The sequence below is a fragment of the Cheilinus undulatus genome, linkage group 10, assembly GCF_018320785.1.
Source record: "Cheilinus undulatus linkage group 10, ASM1832078v1, whole genome shotgun sequence".
Lineage (NCBI taxonomy): Eukaryota > Metazoa > Chordata > Actinopteri > Labriformes > Labridae > Cheilinus > Cheilinus undulatus.
The window spans coordinates 31,187,847-31,200,627 of record NC_054874.1 but is presented as its reverse complement, the minus strand read 5'-3'; the positions used below and the strand labels follow the sequence as shown (position 1 = coordinate 31,200,627).

The 12,781-nt window shown below is 40.2% G+C and overlaps 1 protein-coding gene across 2 annotated transcripts in view; it reads left to right on the top strand.

The window, feature by feature from the left end:
• The first annotated feature begins 878 nt into the window (after positions 1-878).
• Positions 879-12,781, top strand: part of pcdh11 (protocadherin 11) — a 187,137-nt gene continuing 175,234 nt past the window's right edge. For both annotated transcript variants that reach the window (XM_041796987.1, XM_041796988.1), the window contains exons 1-2: positions 879-1,501; positions 9,965-10,545. In XM_041796987.1, the coding sequence (XP_041652921.1) occupies positions 10,006-10,545 (540 nt within the window). In that variant the 5' untranslated portion in view covers positions 879-1,501; positions 9,965-10,005. The remainder of the gene's footprint in view (positions 1,502-9,964; positions 10,546-12,781) is intronic.

Sequence of the window (12,781 nt, the reverse complement as noted above, 5' to 3'; positions counted from 1 at the left end):
AAAGTGAAGACATGATTTGCGATGAATGATTTCGGAGAAGATCAATATGTTGTATTGATGGGTGACTTTCTGCCCTTCAGCAGCAACCCAGTCTGTTGATGTTTCACTTCAATAGGGTTTGATTGTCCACATATATTCTGTTAAAAGAAAAACATTTAGCACATTTCTGAGCAAGAAAAATCTCAAGCTCAGGTGAGACATTGAAGATATTTCTTATCAAGATTGAAAAATGATTTCCCCCTGTAAGTTTTCCATCTAAATCCTTGTTGATTTGCACAATATCAGTGTAATTAACTGAACTGTCCAGCTCATGCAACTCAGGAATGTTGTGATGTATTGAAACTATAAAAACTGCGAGTAAAACTATAAATGGGCTAATTTCTCTTCTGCTCCCTGGTAAGAGCTCTGCCATGGCCTATTGACACTCTTGGGAATGTCTGAAAAGCGTTTGAACGTCATCGCCATTCAGAGGTGCCAGTAGACCTAATTGGGAATGAAAAGCAGAAACAAAGCTCGGTATAAAAGTGAACAGTGCCCCCCTCTTGCTCTCAGGCGGATTTCTGAAGCAAGCCTGGCTACTGAAAAACGCACACACACAAATACACACACAAGCCGTCATCCACCTACATGTCAGTGCAAGCTTCTCTCCAACGCAGTGCGGCTTTAAGAGAACCGGGGCTCTTAAATCTGCGCTTGGCTCCTCCTTCCTCCATGATGTCAGTCGGAGGGAGAGCGAGAGGGAGAGAGGTGGGCAGTATTGAGGAACTGAGTTCATACAATACTACTGAGACATCTACAGCTTAGCAGACAGATACGCTGAACCGCCTATCCCGGCTCCTGTAAGTGATGCTGCACTGAGGCACACTTTGATCCAACTCCATTGGGGGGGGCGAGATGCGCTCGCTGCATCCCAGCTTTTCAGAGTTTTTGGGAGCTTGTACAACCTTGCATCTGTCAAAACAAGTGCTGATAAAATAAATTAGGCTAAAGCTTTCAGTTTTCCACCAGAAGTCCGTTTTTTTTGCGCTTGGATTGAAGTTTTACGCGCGGGTCGAGACGCCTTTAACGCACATGTGCAAAATTTGGTGCCGGCGTTCTTTAAAGCTGGGAAAATAAAGTAGGAAGGCAAACGTAGGCTAGGGATACAAAGTTAATGTTAAACAAGCTTGGATCCATGCATTTCTCCGGCCGTGGGATTGCGAGCCCAAGACATCCGAAGAGGAATTACAGCGTCCTTTCCAAACTAAGTTGATCGCTGTGCGTGATATTTTTTCTCCTGCACATGAGGACAACAGTTTTTTAGCGCATGGATAAGTTTTTTTAGTGGATAACATTTTTTTTTTTCTACTTGCATTGCATTTTGCTGCCGCTTCTCATGAGGATCCTTTCCCCCCCTTTCCCTCTACTTCAGTTTAATTCGTGGCACTTCTTTTTGTAAATCAGTGATGTCTCGACGCGACGGCACAAGCGGCTGATTTTTCATCATATTCGAGCGAAGAAGGTAAGATTTCCTCTTCATACAGTCACTTTTGTGTTTGGATGAAAATGTGATCATGTTCTCTGAGTGTATTTATGCCGTTACTTCTATGTCTCCTGTGCGCATTGAGGAAACGCTGGAGAGCGCCCAACAACCTCATTTATGTGGTCTGTAAAAAATCAAACTGACGTCCAAATAAGCGGTGAGGACCTGCGCTATATTTACTGAGCGCAACATAAGCTTGGCGAGAATTTAGTGATAGTCTACGAGGCACTTGGAGAAATCAGGGTGTTGCAATAGTGGGTCATTTTGATGCCGTGCGTTTTTTTTCCTAGAGCTGCTCCAGAAAGATAACAGGCGTCCCCACGCATGCACCTGATGTAAATAGGAATTATCCACGGACACGGTGCATCGTGGAGACTGTAAGCTGGGTTGTCGCATTCTGAATAAGAACCGCGCGGTTGGTCACGACTTCGGGCGTCATTTAATCTCGCTCAACACTGATCGCTACATGGATAGGGCCCACTTTCCAAGAGCATCCAACTGCAGGGACTTTATCGGTGCGGCTCTCTCAGCAGCTTGGCCGCTGAAGCTCGGTGCGTGGGTGCGCGGTAACAGCGCGCTCTTGGTCAAGCGGTTCAGCTGTCACAGGGCATAACCTACAAGGGCTGCCAGTCTGCTCACGCTCACACTTCAAGAAAAATAAAGCATTATAAAAATGCATCCCTCTAGGAGTAGCTCAGTAGTCCCTGCTGGCCAGGAGATTAGCCGCCACAGTTGGTTGTTTGGCTCCCTAATATGTTCTACCTGCTCTAAATGCAAGAGATTATTATTGGGTCCGTTTTTTTCCAAACTCCCACAAGGCCTCCTGAACTCAATATTTGCAGGAGAATTAAATCAAATGGTAATGTGAGGCTTCCCAAGGTGAGAGGCATATTTTGGCTGTAGGCTGAAGCGTTTTTATGAAAAGAAGAGGCAGGGAGTCAGTGAAAGCAGCCTAGAAATGAGTGTGATGTAGAAAAAAAATCCTAATGCACATTAGCATGCCAAAACCACCAGTTGATAAAGAGCTACTGATCATTGACTGCAATATCCTGACCTACAGCTCCTGTTAAACCCAAATAAGACTGAGAAATTAAACTCAGCATGCACTAATCCAGAAGTCAATGACTTCTATAAGTACTCACAAGTTTATATATCACCTTAGATAAAGCTGGGGAGATGCTGCCAGTTTAAAAAAATGCACTTTCTTCTTTACTTTTTGACTCAAAATTCCAACAGCTACTAGAATCCATCCAGACTGCTTTAAAACCTTTTCCTCCATGATCATATCTACTTTATATTAAGATGTAACCCTTCCCAAAGAGTCTGCACATGTTTTAAGGCAAGTTTTAATTTCAAAAAGGCGCCTGAAAATTCCCCATTCAACACTCCAGAGGTAGAATAGTACATTTCACTTCCCAGGAAGGATCATTTATGAAATATGACTCACCACTTTGGATTTATGGATATAAAAATCAGCTTTGCTGCTTGAAAAGTAGCTCTACTAAAAATCTGTGTTGTGTTTTTACGCTGTGCTCTGGTCTTATAAAACCTGAGACTTGTAAACAGTTTTTATATAAATCATCAAAACGGCTACAGTTTTAAAATGTCAACTCTGTTTTGATTAATTCCAAAATCTTACAGTCAATTAATTTAAGCCCTCATTTTCAGATTTTGCCCCATCTTTATCCAAAGAAAAGTAAAAGTTAAAGATGACGTAAGGCTACACCGCGAAGACCACACGCATATTAAGCATTAGGATTGTAATCGCATGTGTGGACTGCCCTCTGGAGGTCCACGTTCACAACGTTGAAAATTAGTTTGTCATCCTGCAAATGCAGGGTAAGTATTACCCAGCGACAAAAACTACAGAATACCTAAGAACAAAATTCTTATAAAATATGATGGGCCAGAGCCACAAAGTCAGTCTACTATTATCATAATGTGTCAGATTTTAATCTAATTCTTTTCTTGATGATGACGGAGCGTGTTACATTAAAATGTTACATGATATCTGAACTTTACACACATCTTTTGTCAGTGTGAAATCTATTTTTAACATTGTCAAAGGGGCCATTTATGTTGAGCAGCATTTTCTTGCACTCTTTGACTTTCCAGTGCAACTTGGATAATAAAGTCGCCGTTGAAGTTTCCCCCAGAGAAAACAACTTTTATTCCTCTGCCTTGTAAAGAGAAATGTTCAGGCAGTGTGGACGGAAAAAGAACCGACTGATCTTGACAGAAACCTGGTCTGTCAGGCTGTCAGAGATCCTTAAAGCTGATAAAAAAAAGAAGAAGCCCAAGACAATCAAAAGTGTTATTTCAACGAGTGCCCTCTTTTGAAAATCTCTGTTGGATCCAGAGACAATATTGATAGATACAACGGCAGTGAAAACCAGCCTCTGACACTTAAATGACTCTGAGGGTTCCAGCCTCAGACTTACTACACTGAAAGTTTCCAGCTGACGGTATCTTTAGGGGGTGAGGGGAAGGGGTGACAGCGGCTGTATGTCTCCCCTCTCACTGCTACCTTCAGCCGATTCAAACACCGGGAAGGCCTGTCCATCACACTGCTGTGTAAAGTGATCCAGGGCCGGGCCTGCTCCTCTTCACTCTGTGTCTCCCAAGAGGCAGGCTTGAGTTTGCCTACTGGATTCAACCTGCTGTCTGGGGCTCAAAATAGCATTTCAGGAGACTGGTGAAATGTAAGCAAAGGAGACACTCTGACTGACACCTAGGATTTCTCTTTCCATCCCTCTGACTTTTTTTCCCCCTCCAGCACAATCCTTTCTCTCACCTAGCCTGTCCCGTATGGACAGGTTTATAAAAGGCTTGTGACAAGTGAAAAGCCATGCAAATGTTTGAAACTGGGCGATTTAAGCCAAAGACGCCCATCAAGGTACAAAAAGAGAGGAGTAAACAAGTTTGTGTTGGATGCAAACATCTGCATCTTAGCTGTAAAATATCAAAATTCTTAAATTAGGCATTTAAGTTTCATTTTGGGGAGAAACAGCACCCTATAGATTTTGTTTCAATGCCACATATAAAGGAAATCAATCTCAAACATTACATTAGCTCTGTCAAAGTGTCCCCTTTGTAGCTATTTGTTCTCCTGCATGCTCTCTGAGCCAAAAACCCAGTCCTCCCCTTTATCCTGCAGAACATTATTGTCACTTACGAGGAAGAGGGAATCTAGATCACGCTTTGATCTTTTCTGTTTTTTACACTTGGGCGAATCACATCCCATTTAAGGATGTAATTTAAACTTCATTATGCATTGTACGGGCTCAGCCTTGGATTGCGTCGCGATCATCACAGTAAAGCAGTCGCTGCTCACTCTCACAGAGATGCACACTTCAAAGCAAAGTGTGTCACAGCGACTAATGCCATATATCTCATCAATATTTTGACATGGCAGCACAACACTGCCTGTGCTATATGTCTGGAGTGAATAACCCTCACACTGATCAATGTCAGCCGTGCTTTCATTTCAGTCCCACTGTTCTTTAATGAGTCTCATGTGACTGCTTTATGAAATGTGTGAAAAGAAATCTGTCTTCACAGGCTGCATGAATGCCTTGCAATTGTTGCTGATTCAAAACCTGCTTAATTAAATTCTTATTTTTAATCAATTCCCCTTTGTCGGTAGGCCAGCAGCTTCTATGGCTATGAACACAGTTGCCTTGCCAATTTAGAGGACCCCTGTAGAGCAGTTTAGGTAGTCGTACCTTTTTCTGTCGTTTGACTCCTGTTAAAGGACTGATGGAAATTTCATAAGCCAGGAAATATTGCAGTTCCCAGAGAGGCTTTTAAGGTCCCTTGTTATTGCAGGTATGTATGCATTTTCAGCACCAGCTGTGCATACTCTCTGTGATGGCTCTCAGACGCTTCTGCCGTATAGCGGAGGAAATTGACGTTCAATTTCAAGGTTCCTGCCTAATAAATACAAGCCAGTATCTTGAGGAAAATCATATGAGGTTGATAAACACTCAATGGGCTGGTGGACCTAAACACACAGGGGGATATGAGCAATGAAAATATATTAGTCGTTAAATATATTGCGCTGGAATACACATGGGGGACTGGTATTATAATGAGAAGTAAATATAGCTGTGTGTTAGTGGCTTTGCCCTGATAGTACATCATTTCACTCTAAAAACAACCCAAAGACAAGTGATGTGAGTCTATTGTGCTACTTTTATCTTCTAAACACAAACATGCTTTTACAATTACAATACATTACCACCATTGTTAGAGAAAAAGCCCATAAAGCCTGTGTGGCCAACAGAGACCCATAAAAAATATGCAAGATATGGAGGAATGCATTAAAAGAATGAATAAGTCAAAATGTCAGCCAGCAAACCACATGAATTAGCTCCCCTTCTAACTGACTAAATAACCTTCTAATTAGCTGGTGGAAAGCAGTCAATATTTAATGCTAGCATATACTGGCAGGGAGGGCATTGCAGAATATGACTCCTTCATCATCTTCCAATGACCTACTTGGGTTTTGGCAATTGAGGTTATTGCCCTTTGGCGAGACCTTGCACATTTAAAACAGTGAACGATTTTGTAGAACAACAGCATCAAAGAAAGTGGCACTAAACACGAGATGTTATTAATGAATAATGCTAACTGATGGTGAACCCATCTGCTCTGCATTTTGGGCTAAGGGCGTCATCAAAGGAATTTTCCAGGATAAACACTAAACTGCATGCTGTTTAAGTCTGATGTTGGAGGAACATATTCATCAGGATGTAATGAAGTTATGATAAACTTTCACTAATTTGACTGATGGCTGCTCCTACAATAAATTATTTCACATTGTTGTCTCTTCTCACGGCGGTTAAGCTGAACGCTGCTCTTATCGTATTGTGTATGTTTACACACATGGGCGTTCATGAAATATTTGCAAGCTCAATTGTTTACATTCAGAGTAAATGAGGTTGTCCATTAATAGCTGCTGTCAAGCGGTACTACTGCGTGTGCTTGTGTGTCTTCATGCATGGAAGAACCGATGCTTAAGGCTCAATTCTGCTCTCTCCAAATCAGCTGAACGCTGTTAGTGAGGTGCCGTTTATGAAGTCACTGCTGCACATTATTGACTCAAATTTGAGTTATTCATTCTCTATTTGTGGACAAGATTACAGAGCAAACCATTATATTCCGGCTGCTTTCATAACTCTCAATAAAAATGTGAAGCGATTCATTACAGCGATGAAACAGATTGATGGAATGCATGCACTGCTAACCTTTTCCATGTCCACTTACTCAATGGATGTCATCAAAGGTTAATTGTATAAAAGCACAGTTAATTTGCTCTCAAAGACAAAAGAAGTATATGGGCTCAGAACTAGCTAGGATTATCAGAAAACTCCATGAGAGGAAATAGTAGGGGAGACTGGGGTAAGATGAGTCATTTTTTACTTACGCCGTCCTCAAGGTCAGGAAAAAACGAGGCAGAAGTACAATGAAAACATGAGCCAGTTGATGATGTGTGCCATCGATTGAAATAATCAGCATGAGTCCATAACAATGCTGTCTGAAAATATGACCTCCCAAAAAAATAGTACTCCTGTGAGTGGCTCAACTTGCTCCAGGTAAGGGGTAGGTTGATCTGAATCAGTGGGTAAGCTGAGACATCATGGGGTAAGCTGAGTTTAAAGAAATAGTTTCACAGTTATGAAGTTGTCCCCAAAAACCACCAGTTAGTTTCAAGACCAATAAACAATCAAAACAATCATTCAGTATGACAAGCACAGAGGTTGTGGGGGAAAATGAACTGTTTTGCCCTCACTGCAGTACATCAAGCCTTTTCAATTGAGGCAGAGGTAGACCGATTTTCGGCTGGCCAATTATTGATACCAGCATATTGGTATCAGCATTTAATTATACCAATAATCAATAAAATTAATTAATTTAAAGGTGTGTTACTCCACTGCCTGGTGTGTCTTCCCCTCTGGCATTGTTTTCACTCTACAGTCTCATGTAGTGTCCTGCTCACAACAGCATTTGACTGGCTTGATGTCAGACAAATAACAGCCAATCAACACTGAGACCTGGGTGGCACTGACACAGGAAGTGTATGGCACCACTTCCTGCTTCTTGCTGTTACAGTGTTACTTTTTGCTGTCTCTCATGTTGGCAGAGCTAGTGGTAAATTGTTTATTTTATGTAATTTTTTAACATACAATTTTACTTTTGTCAAATGAAGTACGTTTTATTTGTCATCATAAATGTATATCGATTCCAAATATTAGTTATTGTTCTCACACACTGTTAAGAATCTGTATCAGCCCTGAAAAACCATTATCAGTCGACCCTTAGTTTGAGGTAGCTTCTTCATGTGGATGCAACCTTTCAGATGACAACATCAGCAGTTAAGAGAGCTGAAATGTCTGATTCACTTCTCATAAAAGGACAAATCATGTCACCAAAAACAGGATGGTAGAGGTTTGACTTTATTTTGCAATGGGGTCAACAAGTCACCAGGCAGAAGTTAATTTGTTTGGCTGTGAGATCTTTGAAATCAAATTATAATTTTGAAGGAGTTCAGAATACAGTCTCCTTTTTAAATAATTACTTTGGGGCTTTTTGCCTTTATAAGAGAGACAGGAGAGTGGATAGAGCGGGAAAAAGGGATGAGCGAGTTGGGAATGCCAGGCAGTGAAAGAGCCACAGGTGGGACTTGAACCAGGTCATCTGCATACACTGGGGGTGACCTAACCATGAGGCATCTGCACCCGAATTTACTGTCCAAGTTTGCATGCAGAGACAGAAATTTTTCCTTGATTTGCTTGGACAAAAAATACTGCAAAACTCAAATTTTAGAAGTGTATTTGTCTTGTTCAAAGAAGAAAGAACACGATTTAGTCAAGACCTCACTATTGGAGACCAAGATTTGCCTGAGAACAGAGTACACAAGACCAAGACCATAAAAATCAATTTCAGATAAAATCATCACAAGATTGAACAGTAAACCAGCAAATTTATTCTAGTAACTATCCATCAAAAATAAATGCTTGTTTGTCTGACAAGTCAGGAATTGTTTTAATATCTGAAAATTAGATGTTTATCTAGATTTGTCAGGTGAATGAGGCCTAAAATAAGTGTTTAGAGGTATTTCTGGATAGAAACAAGATGGACTGGTTTGTTTAGATTGAGTTTTGAAAGAATAGCACATCAGTGGTATCGACTGGTCCTGATCCCAAATCCCAAGTCCGGCCAGTCCAAGGTCGACACAAGACAGAGTAAAATTGCTCTCAATTTCTAGACAAGACAGAGACATATTAACCATGGCCTTAAAACCGGTCTCAATACCAAGACATTGTTGTGTAGCTTACTGTAACACTACACAATACAGCTAACATGTCACATTCACCAGACAAGTCCAGATAATCATCTCATTACAAGATATAAATCGCTGGAAATAAATACTGATTTACTCATAGTAAGTACAGAAATAGCCGCAAATGTCAAGTAAAATGATTTATTTGAATCTAGGGATGTTCCTAGGTGAATAAGTTCAAATCTGGTCAGTATTTTACACTTCAGAGACCTAACTCAAATGCCTTGTGATGTTGACTGAATGTACCTTTGGTTCACTTTGCCCCATAGCTATCATTTTTGGAAAATTAGACTAGCTTCAGCCGTATCTTTAGCAAAGGGATTTACATGCTTTTACATGTTTGTAAACCAGCAACATGTATAATATCATATTGTAAACCTGGATGAATGTGCTTTGATATGAACTAGGGGTGCACCGATCGATCGGCCAAGGTATTGGCCTTGATTTCCTTTAATTTTGGGATATCGGGGATCGGCCGATCCTTGTAAAATAAGATCGGTGAATAAGATCGGTTTCATATGCCTCTACCTACTAAAATGTGAAAAATGAAAGACTAAAGGAACTGATATTATTTAGTACTTTGGACAGCAATGCTTTAAACTTTTCATTTATATTTGAGAGAACTACCTCATGTGCAGTTAAAACAACAAGTTTGTATTGTTTCACGTGTATTGTTCAATGTTATTCAATAAAATAAGATTGGAACATTGAAGGTGTATGCTGTCAGTTATAAAAAATCGGTATCGGCCAAAATCGGAATCAGCAGGTCAGGCTTTTTAAAGCTCGGTGATCAGCCAGAAAATTGCGATCGGTGCACCCCTAATATGAACATCATTTCTGAGATGTGGAAAATTTACTCTGAAAGGCAAAAGACAGTTTTATGTGTAAAATGAAATTTCCACTTCTCTAAATTCTTTGTCACATGACAAAACCTATGTACTGTACGTTTGCTTTGATACAGGAGGTGGGTCATCTTACCCACTGGCTCATCTTACCCTACTCCCCCCTCCTAATTACAGCAGAACTAGAATGCCACACTATTATTTGTACTGAAACTGTGTCCTCTGTTTTTCTCTTTCCATACTCTCTTGGGGCAGAATTGCAGCTGTAGAAGTGAAGCTATCATCCATCCTTGAGTATGGACTTAGCAGGTCAGGCTCATGTGCTGCTGGTCTTGCTCACCTGTGCAGTCCTGCTATGTCTGGCCCAGGAGAGGGACTACACAGTGAAAGAGGAGCAGCCGGAGAACGTCAGAATCGGAAACCTGCGCAGGGACCTGGACCTCAACCTAGACCCTAGTATCAGGCTATCCTCGCCGCTGCAGTTCAAGCCTGTGTATAAGACAGGCGACGTGCCTTTGGTGAGGGTGGAGGCCAGCACGGGGGAGATCTTTACCACCAATCACCGCATCGACCGGGAGAAGCTGTGCTCGGGGGTCTTTGCTGAGAAACGCTGCTACTATGAGATCGAGGTGGCCGTTCTGCCCGACGAGATCTTCAGACTGGTCAAGATCCGCTTCCTGATTGAGGATGTAAATGACAACGCGCCCCTTTTCCAGTCCACTGTTATAAACATCTCCATCCCAGAGAACACAGCCATCAATACTCGATACCCAGTGCCCTCAGCATTTGACCCTGATGTAGGAATCAATGGGATTCAGCATTATGAGCTGGTCAAGGTAAAAAATCTTTCCTTTTCTATTTCAACAGAAAATAAAAAGGCATGTGTTGTTGTTTTCAGTGTTGCTTCAGTTATCTTGGTTTAGTCAGTCTTGGTTTTTTTTTTTTTTTAAAGAAACAGCCTTTACTTTGATTTTAAAGCTCCTGTTAGACTTTTTAAAATGGTTATGTAACAGACTGAAAACAATGTTGATGCCTTTAGATGACACACTAAAGTAAACAAGACCATATGTGACAAGATAATTATTTAAATGCCTGAAGCCTGCGGGTTAAATGTTTGATAAAGCATATAGCTACACACTGCTGAGGCAGCCATTTTTCTTTTATTTTACACTGAAAATTAGAGGTGTTGAAATAATGATTTCCACAATGCATCTTAATGCGGATGCCAATGTAGACATTGATGCAGAAGCAGCTCATAATCAATGGGATGGCCACTGTTTGACCTACTAAACACTCAAATACTCACTTGTTTCGCTTCCAAACGAGACTGCTTTCAATGCATTGCAACAGTAGTCTGTTTTACAGTCCGCAGCTTTTCCTGTCTTTGTGGTAGTAGAAATCATACATGACGCTACTCAACCAAGCAACTCCTGTGTTAGGACTCTGCTGGTTCATCAACCTGGAAATACTCTGCAGCCTATGCGCTGCAGAGCATGGAGACAGAGGGCAAGTTAGAGAAAGTAAAATAAAGAAGATAGTGAAAAGACATTTGTATGGAGGATGGATTATGTTAATTGTCCCTAACAAGAGTTGACATCTGCCTCCTGAGTTTCTGTTCCATCATTAATGCAGTAATGTCAAATACAAATATGAGACAAAACACACAGCTTTGGAGTGGACATACCATATGATGTCACTAAAATAGATTAATTAAAAGCCCAAAATGATCAATTAAACAGCATCCCGCCACAGTAAAACACTAGATAACAATTTGCCAACAATTTCTTCTTAAAGTTACTTTAGTTTTGAGTCAAAAATCATTTTATTGAGTGAATGTGACAGGAGGCTCAGATTTTAAATCCCAATAGGACGATCTTAATTGAATTTCTCTCAATAAATAAGACATGTATGAGTAAGGCACAGAAAGATAGAAGCAGCTGATAAAGCTGTTTGATTTAAATATGTAACATTGTTTAAGTGTTTTAGAAAACAATTCAACGTTCACATCATTGAAAAGGGGGAAAACAATTAAACCTTTATTTATACTTTCAAATATTAAGCATATTTCATTACATCTTTTTCAAACACTATTCATATATTTCATGCAAACCTTCTTCTTAAAAGAGAGAAGAATATTAATCTATTTTATTGTTAATATCATGTGATTTTATTTAGTTAAGTCATATAAATAGAATAGATCTAGTTCGTAAAGAAATGTACATTGATGTATGGAGTTTATCAGACTGCTTGCCTCTATTGATAAAAAGTAGCCATGTGCAGCAGCATAGAAGTGGAGGATGCATTGGATGAATTGTGATGCATTGTGGAATTGAATTTTGACCTGATAATTGTAATCGAGTTGTGAGAAATATACTGCTCACACATGTAGAGGACAAATAAGCAAAGAAACCCCAGGTACAGCTTTGTCAAGAGAGCATCCCAAATCAGCATAACCCCAAAGTTTCTCACATAACCTTTAAGCTTACATGTCTCATGTTTGAAAGAGGATTCACAATCAACATTGAAAAAGCATAAGAACCATACCATATGGCAAGAGCAATGCTTAAAAGTGAATTTGGTTGTGGTGTTTTGATAAGATAAACCCAACTTTTTTATACTACCAAATGTTTGTGCGTTTTAAACCTATTTCTCAGGGTCTAGTACATACTTTTCTGACTCTGATCGCTCCCTTTTCTGTTTGATCCTTCTGGCTTGTCAGCTCTAATTAGAAACATAATAATAATAATAATAAAACATCTGATGCTGCATGCCGAAGTAAAGATCCTGAAAGACTCCACTCCACTGAAACTGACGTTGATAGATGACATAAGTGTGTGTCCACAATCTCACATCTCAACTAAAAGCTATCATGTACAACCTCATTTAGCTCAATAGTCAATCAGCAAAAGATATTGAAAATGAAAGATAGGAGCCTGAAGCCTTATCATACTGGAAGTCTTCAAGTAAACAAATTTATTGAATGGGCTTCATAAAACAGATGGCTTTTAGTCAAATTAATAGGATAACAACAATCACATGCAAGCATGATAACGAAGAACACTAAAGCGGCCT